Here is a 16,835-nt window from a genome sequence, read left to right on the forward strand (position 1 = left end):
AAACTAGGATCAACTGAAGCTATTCAGGGAATTGAGGACCATCCTTCTCACTGTTAGCCCTTCTCATGCTGGATTAGATGGGGGAGGTGTGCAGTGGGTGAATCACTCATCTTCCAGTTTCCTCAGTGTGTCTGGACAGCCCTCTTGAGTTCCTGTTAAGCCCAAGACAATTGGAGTATTTTCATATCCATTCTTCTGTTTCTTAGAAAAGCATTGTGAAGTTTATCTTTCTGTTCTCCCTTTGGGAATGGAGCAAGCAGAAGAGCAGGCACTGATGTTTAGGCTAGCAGTCTTGCCTAGTAGCTTACATTCTGGCAGAACATTGTGCTGGCAAGTTTGAAGGGTATAATTTTTAAGAGCTAACTTCTCTCTAGCAGTAAATATTTGTTGCCTGTCAGGATGGCACAAGGTTTTATGTGATGTGACACGTTAAATGAACTGTAAATACAGCCTGATTGTTCGGTTTGTTGGCTCAGGGAAGAACAAACAAGTCCACTGAGCATAGCAAATCCCATTCTGAGTGGACTCCAGTGGCAAGTTCTGTGGTTTTGTTTTTCAGGACAATGTTAACTCTCTCTTGCCAGTGTTTGAAGAATTCCTGAAAAATGCTCCTAATGATGCCAGTTATGATGCTGTCAGGCAAAGTGTGGTCATTCTGATGGGTTCACTGGCCAAACATCTGGACAAGAGTGACCCTAAAGTGAAACCAATTGTTGGCAAACTGATAGCAGCTTTGTCCACACCATCTCAGCAGGTGGGTGCCTTCTGATGGAGTTCTCTGCTTCCATGAAGAGGCAGGTTAGCATTATGATACTTTTAGGGACGTCAGAGAGATGACAAATGGCTCCAGCAACAGAAAGCTGCCATTGTGGGTGCAGTCTAGGGGGAAGTTATGCTGGTGATGAATAGTTTGTGATCTGATAGCTGGTGGATTGTATTACAGGTTCAAGAGTCAGTGGCAAGCTGTCTACCACCTCTGGTGCCTGCCATTAAGGAGGATGCAGGAGGAATGATCCAGAAGCTAATGCAGCTGCTTTTAGAGTCTGATAAGTATGCTGAGCGCAAAGGTGCAGCTTATGGGCTGGCAGGCCTGGTGAAGGGCCTTGGCATCCTCTCCCTCAAGCAGCAGGAGATGATGACCACACTGACAGATGCTATCCAGGACAAGAAGAACTTCCGTCGGCGTGAGGGTAAGGGACAGAAGCTTTTATTTCCATCTACTTGCTGTTTCTCTTGTACCTACTACCACTGTGGTCAGACCAAATGATACCTGAAGCCCTGTGCTTGCTTTGGCTACATTTATTTTACTAGAGTTTGCAGAGAAAGAAATGGGAAGTGTCTGTCCTGAGGCCATTGACTGTGTAGAGCATTCTAAAATTGCTGTTTGTGTTGTGCTAGAAGAGTTTCTGTTTCTAGACAGTACCCATGTGTCCCTCCCTCCTGTCTTCAGAGGCAGGTGGTGTCAGAGGGGCTCCCACTCCCTGTGAGACAGTACAAGTGTCAGCTGGTCTAGAGGGGCTCTCACAGCCTACTTGTTTCTTTTGCTGCTGGACATTTCCTGTCCTTGTTTCTACTCATTGAAGCTAGGACTCAGAGGGCTATGACATGTTTTTAATGCTACTGGGCTTCTTGTCCTTTCTGACATCAGAAATGCCCACCACAGCACTAGCCACTAGTGCAAGAAGGCAAGAGACTTTGAGCTGTGAGATTTGAGTACTTTGGGAGAAATTCTGAAGATGTTTGGCAAATTTTATCTTTGCTTTCCATCCTCTCAAAGGAAGTTGTATTTTCCTTTTTGTTTCTTTAGGGGCTCTGTTTGCCTTTGAGATGCTCTGCAGCATGCTTGGGAAGCTCTTTGAGCCATATGTGGTTCATGTGCTTCCTCACCTGCTGCTTTGTTTTGGAGATGGGAACCAGTACGTGCGAGAGGTAAATGCCTGAAACTTCTGAGAACGTCAGAGTGTTAAGAGAAAACCAAAATGGAATGGGTGTGAGTGCTGTTTGTAACCAGGCAAATTAAGAAGGTGACCTGTCCCTTGAGATACCACTGGTAACACCTGGATCTCCTTAATAACTGAAAGCATCTTATTTCATTGGCCATTAGTTAGGAGCTACTTGGCTGGCTGCTTCATAGTACTGGGACACTATTTTATGTGAAGGCTTTGTTCCCATTGAGTCTCTGAGGAACAAAAACTGTGTTGTGACACAGCTTGTTAACTCAATGTTCTCTTCTCCTTGGAGGCTGCAGATGACTGTGCCAAAGCCGTGATGAGCAACTTGAGTACTCATGGAGTGAAGCTGGTTTTGCCATCACTTCTTGCAGCACTAGAAGAGGAATCGTGGAGAACTAAAGCTGGTAGGGACCAATATCTGACTGCTGTGATTGAGAGTAACCCACAGTTCCCTTTGCTGTCATTCCACTTGTTTATTCCTTCATCCCTACAGATGGCCCTGATAGTTTATTGTCTCATAAGGGACTGCAAAACTTGCAGCTTCTGAGATACAAATGAGTTCCTTGACACATCTGAGCAACTGTTTTTCCCCCAGCAGATTCAAGGGGACATTTTTTTACCACCCCCTCTTTCTAAAAGAACTCCAGAAGCTGGAAGTGTCATCCCCACACCCCCCTGCTGAAAAGAAAAAAATGTCTCTGAAGGGGCTCTGGCCAGCCTGGTCTAGTGTGGGGTGTCCCTGCCCATGGCAGGGGGGTTGGAACTAGATGATCCTTGTGGTCCCTTCCAACCCTGACTGATACCATGATACTGCTACTATGATACATTGCAGCCTTTCTGAGCCACTCTGTGTTCTGGTAGATGTGAGTTTGAGGTAAATCTCATCCTCATGATTCTCTTCTTAATGCTGTGTATTGTTTTCTTTTTTTCTTTGTGTACATCATACACAGGATCAGTGGAACTACTGGGAGCTATGGCCTACTGTGCTCCCAAACAGCTCTCTTCCTGCTTACCCAATATTGTGCCAAAACTCACTGAAGTGCTCACAGATTCTCATGTGAAGGTGCAGAATGCAGGTCAGCAAGCCCTCAGGCAGATTGGGTCTGTCATCAGGAATCCAGAGATCCTTGGTAAGAACTGTCTGAGTCTCTTAGTGTCCTGACATGACTGTGGTTTCTAATAGCAAGGTTTATGTTCACAGCATTTAGGATTAAATCCAGACTTCTACAGAAATGAAACTGCTCCTGGAAAAGTGCAACATGAAAATGTAAAGGCTTTTGAAATGCTCCTATCCATTTTGTCAGCTGTTGTTAGTAGTGTTTCCTCTGTCCCTGTGCTGTTAGTTCCTGTAGAAGGATCTAAAAGATCTCATGAGAGGACACCAGCTCACCCTGGTATGTTTGGTTTACATACAACTAAATTTGTCTTTCTTTTCCCTTTTTTAAAACCAAAACACTCAGCAATTGCTCCAGTTCTGTTGGATGCTCTCACTGACCCCTCCAGAAAGACCCAGAAGTGTCTGCAGACTCTGCTGGATACCAAATTTGTCCATTTCATTGATGCTCCATCCTTAGCGCTGATCATGCCGATTGTTCAGAGAGCTTTTCAGGATCGTTCCACAGACACCAGGAAAATGGCTGCCCAGATCATTGGGAACATGTACTCCCTGACTGATCAGAAGGTAGGCTGCTAACAACACTCTCTTGCATGCTATATTTACTGTGTGGGAGATAACAGAGCAACCACTAGGGAGAATTTATTTGGGTTTGGGATTTTGCTGTTAAGGTGCCATGACAATATTACAGCCCATGCAACTTCTTTAAATAAATGTGTGTCAATGAACAGATAATGGCTGTGAAGACAGTGACAGTTCTCAGGTGCTTGAGACTGTCAGCTTTGTCCTGTGGTCATCTAGGTGTTACTGGATTTATCCCTGCAAAAAGGTCGTGTCATTTTTACCATACATGAAATGCCTTAACAAACAGACGAGCAAAACCAGTACCAGTGAAACACAGATCAGCTGCTTACAAATGGATCCAGGGTTTGTTTGAAAGGTATTTGCAGACCCTCACTGTAGGCTAAAGATCTGTGTTTAGTTTTAGTGCTGACAAGCTCTACCTTTAAACCTTGTGTAAATGTTAAGAGGGTTGGATTTTCTGTAGCCGCAAAGCGCTGGGTTATGAGTGAGCATCCGAAAGGTTTGGAGTGATCTGCACAGACCTGGTGTTGTTTCTTGGACTTGCAGAACAATTCAGTGTGCTTATTTGCAGGATTGTGAAAGCAACTGATCAAACTCTCAGGATCTTATGGATGATTGCTAATAATAAGGGGCTGAATGCCCTTTATGTGAAGGTTACCTCTTTCTCATTTGGAATCTCTGGCCTCTTCATTTCAGGATCTGGCTCCTTACCTACCCAGTGTGACTCCTGGACTGAAGGCATCTCTGTTGGATCCTGTACCTGAAGTAAGTCTTTTGTACAAATAGAGTTTGTCTTTCAGGGCATTAGGTGAGACTTAGTCCTTATCTTCCATGAAGCTGTAATCAGCCTGGCACCTGTGTCTTGGTGATTTTGACTGGATGTTTTGCAGACCTGTTTCTCCTGTCTGTTAGGTGCGTACGGTGTCTGCAAAGGCACTGGGAGCCATGGTGAAGGGTATGGGAGAGTCGTGCTTTGAGGATTTGTTGCCATGGCTGATGGAGACACTGACATATGAACAGAGCTCAGTGGATCGATCTGGTGCTGCTCAAGGTGGGGATAGTTGTGTCTCAATACTAAAGCTCCGACTTTGCCCTGTTAACTCAGATTAGCTGCCTGTTCCTTGTGTATATCAGCTCTGTTCCTTTTGTTTTGTTTTTTTCCCCAGGTCTGGCTGAAGTTATGGCTGGTTTGGGGGTAGAAAAGCTAGAGAAACTTATGCCAGAGATTGTAGCTACAGCCAGTAAAGTGGATATTGCTCCACATGTACGAGATGGTTATATCATGATGTTCAACTACCTGCCAATTACCTTTGGAGACAAGTTCACTCCCTATGTTGGTCCTATTATTCCTTGTATCCTTAAGGTATGTAGTAGAGACCTGAAGAATTTTACTTATTGGAGGATAAAAAGAAACCTCCATGGTATTTTAAGCATTATTTCCAGTAATTGTGGGATGTGCAGAGATCTGTCCAGCATTGCTGGACTACTGAAAAAGAAATAAACTTAAATTGTAATTTATTTCTTCCTCCAAGTTATTTGCTACTTTGGTTTGTAGTCACTAAGGGTTTCTTGAAACCACCTTTGTGCATTCACAACGCTACAGTTCATGTGCTTTTCACAGCTGAGACAGAAAATACTGTTTTGTTTTCTTCCTGTTGGTTTTGTGTAGTGTTGAAAACTCCCAGCCCTCACAGAGCCTTTTCTCTCTCTGTTCAGGCACTGGCAGATGAGAACGAGTTCGTGCGGGACACTGCTCTGCGCGCTGGCCAGAGAATCATCAGCATGTATGCTGAGACTGCCATTGCACTGCTGCTGCCACAGCTTGAGGATGGCCTCTTTGATGACTTGTGGAGGATAAGGTAAGGGATAACCACCTTGTCCACAGACATTTCTCTTTCATGGTTGAAAAACTGGTACAATTTAGACTCTTGTGTTGCTGCTCAAGCAAATGCAGAAAACTCTTGGGAAGCAAAATCACATGTCTCTCTGCTTGCTGATTCAAGTGTGATGCTTCATAGCACTGAGCCTGTAAAGCCCTGCTAGCTGTGGATCACGTTTCCTGGTACCTGCAAAGCATTCTTACTAGATTGTTAATTCTGATAGTGACTCTGAAACACACTTCCAAGGCAGCTGATGTGGCAATATTTAGCTCCTAGATACTTTTTTTTGTTTTTACAAGATGCTGAGTAAGTTGCTGCTCTCCTGTGTATGGAAATGGGCAGTGGAGCACTCACATCTAATAGCAATTGCTCAAAAATCAGTGGTAGTAAAGGGCTGTGTCACCTGAGAGCTGATGAGTGCACTTAGCCCACTGCATGTCTGCTGGGCTCAGTCAGACACTGGCAGTGTGTTTTTCCTGTTTAGAGTCTAGGCTAGTCCCTGATTCATTGCTTTCATGCCAGAATTCTCAGCCCTTTCCAGTTTGTGATTCATTCCTTCCCTTTCCTTTTTACATGTTTCTTCTCAGTCATGTCGGCAGGCTGAACTAGCACATCAGCCCATACAGCATTTCAGTCCTGACCTAGCTTTTGGCCTTGCAGTTTGCTCACATCTGTCTCTGACCTCCTGTCATACTGGACAGGTACTGCCTGAATACCCTGTTCGTAACACTTGACTTGTTCCTGTTGCCAGATTTAGCTCAGTTCAGCTTCTTGGAGATCTTCTATTCCATATCTCAGGAGTCACTGGAAAAATGACCACAGAAACTGCCTCAGAGGATGACAACTTTGGAACAGCCCAGTCAAACAAGGTAAAGCTGTTCTTGTTTATTGTGCCTTTTGGGCTTCTTTCCTTTCATATTATTTAAATCCTAAATCCCTGGGAAGCCTCCTGGAAAGACATTAAATAATCATTTAATTTGTTCTTTTTAGACTTTTCAGGAGTGGATAACACCATTGGTGTTTCTTTTCAGGCTATTATTAATGCTCTTGGTGTGGAGAGGAGGAACAGGGTGCTGGCAGGGCTGTACATGGGCCGCTCTGACACCCAGCTGGTGGTGCGCCAGGCCTCCCTGCACGTCTGGAAGATCGTCGTCTCCAACACTCCCCGCACGCTGCGGGAGATTCTGCCAACCCTCTTTGGGCTTCTGCTGAAATTCCTGGCCAGCACTTGTGCAGATAAGCGAACGGTGAGAAACTGACTAATGCCTTCCTGGTGCTGCAGGTGACTGTTTAATTCCTGGAGAACACAGGATAATTCCTTTCTGGAAGTCATCCCAAAGCTGTCATTAATTTAACTGTACTAAGCATGAGTGTGCCTGAGTGCTCCCTTTGCTGAAGGCCACTGTAATGGCAGTACAGCTGTTTTCCTATGGTTATTTATAGCAGTGGTGTTTCCATTCCCACTCCTGTGTCCATACTGTTTATATGTTTCTAAAGTTTTATAAAACAGGAGAACAGTTGATCAGTACCCTTCTTGGCACAGGTTGCAGCACGGACATTAGGAGACCTTGTCCGAAAGTTAGGAGAGAAGATCCTTCCTGAAATCATTCCCATTCTGGAGGATGGACTGAGGTCAGACAAGAGTGATGAGAGGCAAGGAGTCTGCATTGGGTTGAGTGAGATAATGAAGTCTACCAGCAGGGATGCGGTAAGTTCCACGTGGAAGGCGAAATCTCCAGTTTCCCAGATAGGTGTGTTACGATGCAGGTATTGCAGCTGAGACACAACAATACAGCTAGTGCTGGAGCTGTTTTATGGGCTGCATTCAGGGCTTAGAACTAACCTGAGTTGCTGTTTGGGCAAATGTTTGCATTTGTATCTGTCAGTAAATTGCAACATGGCACAGTTCTGACTTCTGAGAGCTATACTAATAGAAATCAACTACTACGTAGCCTTAGAGCACTGCAGATATTTGTGTTAATTAATCCTGGTTTTCTCCCAACACATTTCAAGCCAACAGCAGTTTAGTTTCACGTGTGCAAATTCTGCGTCCTTAGCTACTTCACTGAGATGCATGTGTCTGTTGTACTTAGAGGTTTTGCAATGTCATCTCTGCACCTTTAGGTACTGCTATTCTCCGAGTCCCTAGTTCCTACGGTGCGAAAAGCGCTCTGTGATCCTCTGGAAGAAGTCCGAGAGGCTGCAGCTAAAACTTTTGAGCAGTTGCACTCAACAATTGGACATCAAGCTCTTGAAGATATCCTGCCATTTTTGCTGAAGCAGCTGGTAAACATTGCTTACCATTGGTCAACAACTTGATTAATGATGTTGTGGGACAGGTTTTGAATAATTAGCCTGAAAGGTAAGCAGGATTGTAGTGGCAGGCTTTCCAGGGAATGGCAGCTCTATCATGACTCCATGGAGTCACCCTGGCAATCTGTAAGGTACATCTGGTAGCTAAAGCCTAGGCCTAAGAATTGCTATGTCTGGCTGCACTAGGGAATTCCCATCATCACCTGCTGAAGTTGTCTGGCTACCATTCCTGATACAGAAAATCATTCTGGTGTGACAGAAGAGCTTGGTTTGGGGTTTTGCTATATAATAGAATAGTATGTGGGTGAATTGTTACTTGAAATAGAGTTTAGCTTGGTGTGTCACAAACCATCTTTCTCGTTCCCTGTAGGATAATGAAGAGACATCTGACTTTGCTGTGGATGGTCTTAAACAAGTTATGGCTGTCAAGAGCCGTGTGGTGCTGCCTTATTTGGTGCCAAAGGTACAGTCAGACACAAATTTTAAACATCAGAACTAGGCTTTTTCCTCTGCTTGCCACCAACTTGCTTTGAAGGAATATGTCAAAAGGAAGAACATAATTTCAGATTTTCTTCCGATTTTATGCTCAAAACATTCGCATTTGAGTTGTGATGCATTTGTGCTTCTGTTTTTCCTGTTATAGATGTAATCAGTTTCCTTCTGAACAAACTCTGGTTTGTTTTGGCTTTTTTCAGCTGACTACTCCCCCTGTGAACACCCGTGTGCTAGCTTTCCTCTCGTCGGTAGCTGGGGATGCGCTGACAAGGCACTTGAGTGTCATCCTGCCCGCTATGATGTCTGCCCTGAAAGAGAAGCTGGGGACCAGTGAAGAACAATTGGCAAGTAGCAGGGCTCAGCTCTTTGTTACGACAAGTTGCCTGAAGATAGAGCTTCAGGTTTACTTCCCAACACAGAGTCTGTGCTCTCTAGATACACAGATTGCGTGTTTTAATTTAGTCCATTAGCTCTTTCAAGATGAGGCTTTTTGCCTGGTGCCATATTGTGAGTCAGAAAACCTATGCTCTCCAGATCTAGTTGTATCCATCTAAAAGTCTCTTTCGCCTGCAACAAGATACAATTCTCAGTTCACTTATTCTTGGAGAACTGCCAGAGTGTCTAGTTAACTTTGTATTTATTCTTGATGTGGAAGACTGAAAGATTAAAGGGCTGAAGGGAGGAAATCTCCTGTTTTGCATGCAGCACTCCTCCTATACTGCCTTCTGAAACATCTGGTACTTGGACTCCAGAGAATGTCCTGGAGTTGTGATTACAGATAGACATGTACATAAATTAGTGAATCAGGACTGTTAGTGACAGAGTCCTGTGCTCTGTCTGCTGTGGATGCCCATTAGCTCAGCTTGTAGCCCCAAGTCTGTCTGGAGATCTCTGTACCCACAGACATCCTTGCAATTAGTATTATGACACACAGCATTAAACTACCTCCATTAAAAAATGGTACCTGACAAGCCCCACAGTCTCTTGATGGCTGCGTGGGATGGGGAGACCGAGTGCTCCGAGCTTTGTAAATTATCCCTTGTGCAGCTGAAGAGCAACCTGTGCAGCAACCAGTTCTGCAGAGTTGAGGCACTTGTTCAATTCTGAGAGTTGGTTATAGGCCTGTCCAGGACTGAATCAACCCTTTAATTGCGATATGACCAGCTACTTAATAAGCAATAATCAGCAGGTGGGATATGCTGTAGTATTTCTCTTAGGAGACAGCGCTGCGGATAACGGGGAAGCTTGGGGCTGAAGCTGGCTTTGTTCTGTTTGAGACTTAACGGAAAGTCAATTTGGACTCTTCAGGAGATGGCAAACTGCCAGTCTGTAATCCTGTCGGTGGAAGATGAGGTTGGACAAAGAATTATAACTGAAGATTTACTAGAAGCTACCCGCAGTCCTGAGCTGGGAATGAGACAGGCAGCAGCTGTCATTCTGAATATCTACTGCTCCAAGACAAAGGCAGACTACACTGGTCATCTCAGGAGCCTGGTTTCAGGCTTGATTCGTCTGTTTAATGACACCAACCCTGTCGTTCTGAATGAAAGCTGGGATGCGCTTAATTCCATCACCAAGGTGAGAGGCAGCTTAAAAAGGTTACAGTGGTAAAGCCTGGCAAGGAGAAAAAGGGGGTAGCTGGTAGCAGTGCCTGAAGTGGCCCTTGTTTTGATTCTGAACTATGTTACATTTACAAACCTTGCAAAGACTAGAGGATTTTAAGATGGGCTTGACTCTCACACCTTGACTTTGTAATCAAGGAGGCATCTTGACACACCTGAGAGGTACTCACAAAGAATGACTGTCATGGTGTCTCATCTTTCTCTTGCACCTCTCTCCTGCAGAAATTAGATGCTGGGAACCAGCTTGCTCTCATTGAGGACCTGCACAAGGATATCCGGATTGTAGGGAATGAGGCCAAAGGCGAGCATGTGCCGGGATTCTGTATTCCTAAGAAGGTAAAGGATCAGAATGAGCCTGCTTTCCTCACAGCCACAATACCCACCTTTTGGGGCAGCTGACTGATAAGACTTCACAGCTCTTTGAAGCAGTGATTATTTGGGCAGTCCAATCCTGGGTGTTGGAGAGACCTTTTGTAGGTTACTGCTGCTCTTGACTTACCCCCACAGAAGACTCCCCTTGTAACAAGATCTTTGACAGTTCTGTTATGCATGTAAGTCATGGTTGCTGGCTGCTTTTTGTGGGGGAGTAAAGCTGGACTTCTGTGCCAAATTTCTCTGGTTTAGAAATTCCCTGAGCCACCACCACTTTTCTCATAGCAACTGGCTTAGGAAGGCGTAGATGCATGAAATCAAACCAGATAAAAGTAGCTCTGTGAATGTGGAAACACACAGCTGAAGGTCAAGAGGAAACTGAGAGAAACTCTCCCAAGTTTGTGTATCTCATGCATAACAGGAGCAAAAATAAGGTACATATTTTTTGCATCTTGGCTTCTAAGCTTTCTTATCTGGTTTTCATGACAGGGAGTGACTTCCATCCTCCTAGTGTTGCGGGAAGGTGTTTTAACCGGTAATCCAGAGCAGAAGGAGGAGGCAGCGAAGGCCTTAGGGCTGGTTATTAAGCTGACTTCTGCTGAAGCTCTTAAACCATCTGTGGTGAGCATTACTGGGCCACTTATTCGGATCTTGGGAGATCGGTTCAGCTGGAACGTCAAGGTGGCTCTGCTTGAAACATTAAGCCTTCTTCTTGCTAAGGTAAAATTCAAAGTAATTGACTATGGTTTGTGAACATTTTCCATGGTAACCTTCAGAGGTTACCTGTTGCTGTTCCTGTAAATGCAGCTTGGATGTGTGCTGGTGTGGATTGGATTATTTAGGAATGGTAGCGTGATTGGATGGTGTTCTTCCAGGAGCTTCTGTGCAAAGCTTGGGTCACTGGGCTTCTTGGAAGTACTGCTAAATGCTGATCCCACTGCCAAGTGATCACAGACTACCATGTAATTAATCTCTCCTGTGTCCACCATTTTTATGAGCACTGCTAAATGTATCATTGAATTGGGCTCAGCTGTTATTTAGTGCTCTGTATGCAAAAGGCTCTTCATGAGGGTCAAGTTTTTCAGCAGTGTTACCCCTGCATCTCAGCATGAGGATTTGAAAATATTAGGAGCATTATTATTTCATGTTTTTCCTATTTCAGTAGTGTTGGATGTGAAAAAGGCCTATTTGTGATGTCTGCTGTAGAAGAGGCCATGCTCAGGCTTTGATTTCTAACCATTTCACACTGGACTGCATCACCTTCCTTTCTTTCATCTCTGGTATAGGTTGAGATTGCCCTCAAACCATTTTTGCCCCAGCTGCAAACAACCTTCACTAAAGCTCTCCAAGACTCAAACCGTGCCGTTCGCCTCAAAGCTGCTGATGCTCTTGGTAAACTCATCGTGATCCACGTCAAAGTGGATCCTCTCTTCACAGAGCTGCTCAACGGAATTCGCTCGAGCGATGACTCTGCCATCAGGTAGGTGATACCTCAGAGGACCTTGCTTGGAAAGGATGAAAGAAAGGTGGATGAACACACCCCCAATTCTGAGAGGAGAGTTTACTTAGGGGTGAAAGCAGTTGACTGTTCATCATTGTGGATGATAGGGACTTCCTGGGTCAGAAGCTGAGCCGTGACAGTGTGTTGGGTGGAGCATTGCTGAAACCTGCCCCATTCTCTCTCCTACACACCCCACTGCAGCCCATTTTCAGGTGCAAGACTGTACTGGTTGTCAGTCTGACCTGAAGTAATGCAGCTGTTCTTGTATCCTAAGTGCACAGATCCCTAAGAAATTAACTTCTTGATTTGAGAATTTTATTCTTGAATAGTCAGAAAATACATTGTGACAGACACCAGTACACCAAGGTGGAAATACTCACGTTTTCAGCAGGGCAGAGTATCAGCCTGAACTGAAGCTGTGTTGGTGTCACTGCTGTGTAACAAAGTGTGACAGGTGTCCAGAGCTCAGTCTATTCTTTAGGGTGGTGTCTGACTGTACCTTGCGCTCACTTCTAGGGACACAATGCTGCAGGCTCTGCGGTTTGTAACACGAGGAGCTGGTGCAAAAGTAGATGCTGCAATTAGGAAGAATATCAGCACTGTGCTTCTGGGGATGCTGGGACACGATGAGGTACTGTATCAGCCAGCTGCCAAGGATCCCTGCTCTAGACAGTCTTACTTAAATTCTGAACTTTCTAACAGAATTATTTTCCAAAGCAACTTCTGGGGTAGATTGCACATGACAGAGTGAGAAGAAACTTATATGATAAGCACATAGTGGGCATTGGTTGCTAAATTGGTCTGTCAAATCCATTTCCTTGCAGTCTTGTAGTGTGTTAGCTGGGACTCAGGTGCAAGGATTGGGAGATCCCCAGCCAATCACTGGAAATTCTGAGGATCCCTGAATTGAATGTCTCCTTAGCAACCATGTACATGGGTTTGACTTGCAGCTCCTCACCAAGGTGTACAAGGCAGCTCTGAAGTCAGGATTTGCATTTATCTTTGAGAATAACTGCAGTGCCTTCACTGTGCACATAGGTGTGTTTGTAGACTTTCAGGTGGGGTTTATCATTTAGTGTGACAGTTTTTCCAGATAGTGAGAGATTTTTCTCCCATGAGCAGTGAGCTCCAAGTTTAATATACGGTCTGCTGCGTGTGGCAGATAGCAGCGGAACCATCTGTGACATTAAAATGAATCATCGAATAATTTCTTCCTTATGTCTTAATCAGTGCCATGCAGACATGCAACTTGTTGGCATGCTGGAAACAGAACTGAAAAATTCCCACTGGATAGGAAGTTTCAGGGTGGAGAGGAGCTGTGTTGGCATGGTCACACAGGCAAGGCAGAACAACAGCTTGGAAGTTTGAAAAGTAGCGTGAGTTTATCAGAGAGAGACCCACCTAGAGATGGCTGGAAGTAACACTTTCTAGACTGTGAATCTAAATGTGACACATCTTTTAAAACGTTCACTTTTTGCCTTACAACTTTCCCATGTAATCATAATTTATCTAATTTATGTAATAGTTCAGCCTCTGCTGGCATTTTGACTGGATCTGGCGTTAAGTTGCATTATGGAACTGGCAGAAATCCACAGGTAGTAGGAGTGAAATACTGCTACTACTATTTATTTCCTCCTTTATTTTTTTATCTCATACCATCTTCTGTCAGTTCCTCTTCCTGCTCCTTATCTCTGATGTGCATTGAGCTTACCCAGTGTTACCCTTTTCTTCCTTTCCTTGCTAGGATGCCACCCGCATGGCCTCGGCTGGCTGCCTGGCTGAGCTGTGTGCATTTCTGTCTGAAGAGGAGCTCAGTACTGTTCTCCAGCAGCACTTGCTGGGTAAGTGAAGCTGCTCATGGGGACTGAACTGATTGTGAAAGCAGGGGAAAATGCCTTAGCCACTGATTTGGCAAACTTTGTGACTAATTATTTAGGTTATTCCTCTTTACCTTAAGCCTGAGTCTCTACTCTAGATTTTCTTGTGCATTTCTTTGCTGGTGGCTCTTCATTTGTGTGCCCCTGGTGCATCGGGGAGCACAGGGTGGTAGTCATAATTTGGGGTTATCTACTCTTTTTTGATGGATTTGTTTGCAAATGAGTTGATGAGAGTATCAACAGGGCTAAGTGATTGTTAGTGCTGACACTGTGTGAGGTGACAGGATGGCTGGGCAGGGCAGACAGGAGGGCACCTCTTTCAATGGCACTCTTTATCTTAGATTAGCTTTTGCTAATTGTAGACTGCATCTGGTGCCTTCAGATGCTTTTGGAGAGTTAACTACATTGCCTCCAAGTTAGATAAATGTATGAATTTTGTAGGAGCTCATAGTGGTTGAGAGTGCCACAGGATTACTCTCCTCTTTGCAACTAGAAAGGGAATATGTTAGCTGGTTTCAAATTACAGATGGCTTGTACATTTTTTCTAGTCAGACCTTATGTAATTCCCATGCCGAGCTCCTCCATGCACTGAGCATTGTGGGGCTGATCTTGTGTGACTGAGACCATCAGAAGTATCTAGGTTGAACAGTACGGAGTCACTGGTTTTGAAGTTCCTGTCTGGTAAAGGTGTTGTTTTAGCACTGCTCGGATGGCTTTGTGGGAGGAGTGGAGGAAGCAAAGCATTGTTTTTAGATGCTGCTTATTAGTCATTTTATGGAAGCAAACTGACATACCGACAAAAGGTTTCTTAGATGAAGAAACTGGATAGCAGGAACCATGCTATTGTTCTTTCCTGTCACTTGCAGCAGATGTCTCAGGCATTGACTGGATGGTGAGACATGGGCGAAGCCTTGCCCTCTCTGTGGCTGTCAACGTTGCTCCTAGCAGGCTGTGTTCCCCCAAATACTACAACAGTGTCCAGGAGATGATCCTCAGCAATGCCACTGCTGACAGGGTGAGTGGGCGAGTTCTGTGGCAAGTGCCTGCTGGGAGTGGTTTTAAAAGGTATTGTCATAGGTTGTCTGTCTTACCAAACAAAAGAACCCTGCTGCAAGCTGAACACTTCCTCAGCTAGATGTGTTTTTTAAACTCAAATTACACAACTGTTTTGAGAGTTCTGATCTCTATGAAGATTAATTAAAATCTTTCACTGGGAGTAAGTTGACCTTCTGTTTCCCTACTGAAGCTCTCAAGCAGAGGCCAGGATTACAAGCAATGCAAATAATTCATTTTAAGAGGAAGATTTTAAACTGAGGGATGAATGAGTAATTTGCTGTAGGCAGCGTGGAGGCTCTGTGAGGCCTGTCACCTTACTCCATGTGGCTTATAGCTGCATTAGGATATTTTCATCGTATTACCCAACAACATTAACCCAAGGTTTTCCTGCTTTGCATGCTACAGTGTTTTTGAAAGCTGGGTTTAGCCTTCCACAAAAGCTTACCAGACCATAAGCCTAGTTATAAAGGCTGTTGAACTCTGCTGTAGTAACACTCATTTTTGTCTTTATGCTGAAGATTCCCATTGCAGTGAGTGGCATCAGAGGGATGGGATTTCTTATGAAATACCACATGGAAGGAGGAGGGAACCTGCCTCCAAAACTTTCCAACCTCTTTATTAAGGTAAGACTTTTTATGGTAACTCTCTGGTGGTGGGTGCTCTCATGTGATCCAGATATTTGAGTTAACTCATGGGCATTTTTCTCCATCAATGTCTGTATGGGAACCTTGCTAGCAAACTGACAGCTTGGTTACCTTATCTGGGGAAGCTCTAAATCCCCTGATCCCTGAAAATCTAGGTATTTCTTTATGGGGCAAAGTACAGACAGCATCATTTTATGAGCCTGCTTTGCAGTTGTGGATACAGTAACACTGTCCCTGCTCTATTATGGAAATCTGACTGTGGTAAACTTCTTGTGATTGATTCTTGTGAATTCACTTTTTCATTTGCAGTAACAAACAGTTGGCAGGGAAGCAGGGAAGCGTGGGGGGAGTTGACACTTTTCTATGGTTGCTGAAGGTCAAGGGATCTTTGTTTGAAATGCATGGAATAGCAACTCTCACCTTGCCTGGTTTGGTTGCAGTACTTGAATTCCACTATTGTTGAAGGGATTAGTTCTGAGAGACTCAGATAAAAGAGAGTACTGAAGTTAATGCCTTTCTCAATTCATATCTGTTTGAATATTCTACCGCAGAATTCCTTTCTTTCTTGATTGTTCTGGCTTTTTGTGTGATTTTTTTTGTTTGTTTGCACACCCACCCACCATCCCCCATTTTTTTCCCCCCCTTTCTTCCACTCCCCATGAAAGCATCCCTCATGGTAGCCAGGATCTAAATTTTGAAGGTCAGGACCTCAGGATATTTTAAATATCTTAGAACAGATAGAGGAAGATAGAGTGAGAGGAAGTGCTGGAGGACGAGAGCTGCTTTTGATTTTGTCTGTCACCTTTAAGTACAAATGTGTTACATTTTCAGCTTTTACATTGCTTTTCAGTTTACTTGAACAACTACAAAGCATGCACATCGACATGAGGCAGGGCACTGCTCTTCAAAGCAGACTTTCTGTCTGAAATCCCAGGTTTATATAGATCAATTTGTATCATAATACTGTAGTAAAATGTCACAATACCTTTGCCACAGTATTAACAAGGCAGTTGACATTCAGGCATTAGCTTTCATGTTTTGGATGTGTGGAGATGAAAAATACAAAGCTTTCATTTAATTGTAAAATGAAGCCCACTGTTGAGATGCACTGTTGGACTGCAACCAGGGACTGACTGGGGGTGTTTTACAGAGGTGCTAACAACATCAGCTTTGGTTGCACTTAGTGGTCATTGTCATTTCCTGAGACAGTTGACAGAAGCATATTGGCAACCACATTTGTAGAGGTTTTCTTTTGAAAATGTGACTTTATCTTCTCTGTCACACAGTTCAGTCAAACCTCTTGGTAGCAAGTTTGTCTTTTGTGTCCCTGTGAGTTGAAAACTTTGCTTTTCTTGTTATCAAAATACTTGTATTAGAATAAAAGATGAACTGCTGCTTTAAATGCCTGTCCTTGGTGCATCTGA

At 44.2% G+C, this 16,835-nt stretch overlaps 1 protein-coding gene across 2 annotated transcripts in view; it reads left to right on the forward strand.

The window, feature by feature from the left end:
* The window catches only part of GCN1 (GCN1 activator of EIF2AK4), a 43,708-nt gene that overhangs the window by 24,886 nt on the left and 1,987 nt on the right, over positions 1-16,835 (forward strand). Inside the window, exons 33-56 of one of the 2 annotated variants that reach the window (XM_068161753.1) lie at positions 560-754; positions 944-1,190; positions 1,808-1,929; positions 2,242-2,356; positions 2,903-3,082; positions 3,413-3,633; positions 4,348-4,416; positions 4,564-4,702; positions 4,818-5,014; positions 5,368-5,510; positions 6,283-6,400; positions 6,563-6,778; positions 7,075-7,239; positions 7,656-7,817; positions 8,215-8,307; positions 8,540-8,683; positions 9,648-9,917; positions 10,184-10,297; positions 10,823-11,053; positions 11,620-11,813; positions 12,351-12,465; positions 13,579-13,675; positions 14,581-14,726; positions 15,286-15,390. In XM_068161753.1, coding sequence (XP_068017854.1) covers positions 560-754; positions 944-1,190; positions 1,808-1,929; positions 2,242-2,356; positions 2,903-3,082; positions 3,413-3,633; positions 4,348-4,416; positions 4,564-4,702; positions 4,818-5,014; positions 5,368-5,510; positions 6,283-6,400; positions 6,563-6,778; positions 7,075-7,239; positions 7,656-7,817; positions 8,215-8,307; positions 8,540-8,683; positions 9,648-9,917; positions 10,184-10,297; positions 10,823-11,053; positions 11,620-11,813; positions 12,351-12,465; positions 13,579-13,675; positions 14,581-14,726; positions 15,286-15,390 — 3,798 coding nt within the window. Of the gene's footprint in view, positions 1-559; positions 755-943; positions 1,191-1,807; positions 1,930-2,241; positions 2,357-2,902; positions 3,083-3,412; positions 3,634-4,347; positions 4,417-4,563; positions 4,703-4,817; positions 5,015-5,367; positions 5,511-6,282; positions 6,401-6,562; positions 6,779-7,074; positions 7,240-7,655; positions 7,818-8,214; positions 8,308-8,539; positions 8,684-9,647; positions 9,918-10,183; positions 10,298-10,822; positions 11,054-11,619; positions 11,814-12,350; positions 12,466-13,578; positions 13,676-14,577; positions 14,727-15,285; positions 15,391-16,835 lie in introns of both variants that reach the window. The other variant, XM_068161752.1, reaches the window with a different exon arrangement.

This window comes from Melanerpes formicivorus, unplaced genomic scaffold (genome assembly GCF_026170545.1).
Source record: "Melanerpes formicivorus ecotype bairdi unplaced genomic scaffold, bMelFor1.0.p_v2 SCAF_60, whole genome shotgun sequence".
Classification (NCBI taxonomy): Eukaryota; Metazoa; Chordata; class Aves; order Piciformes; family Picidae; genus Melanerpes; species Melanerpes formicivorus.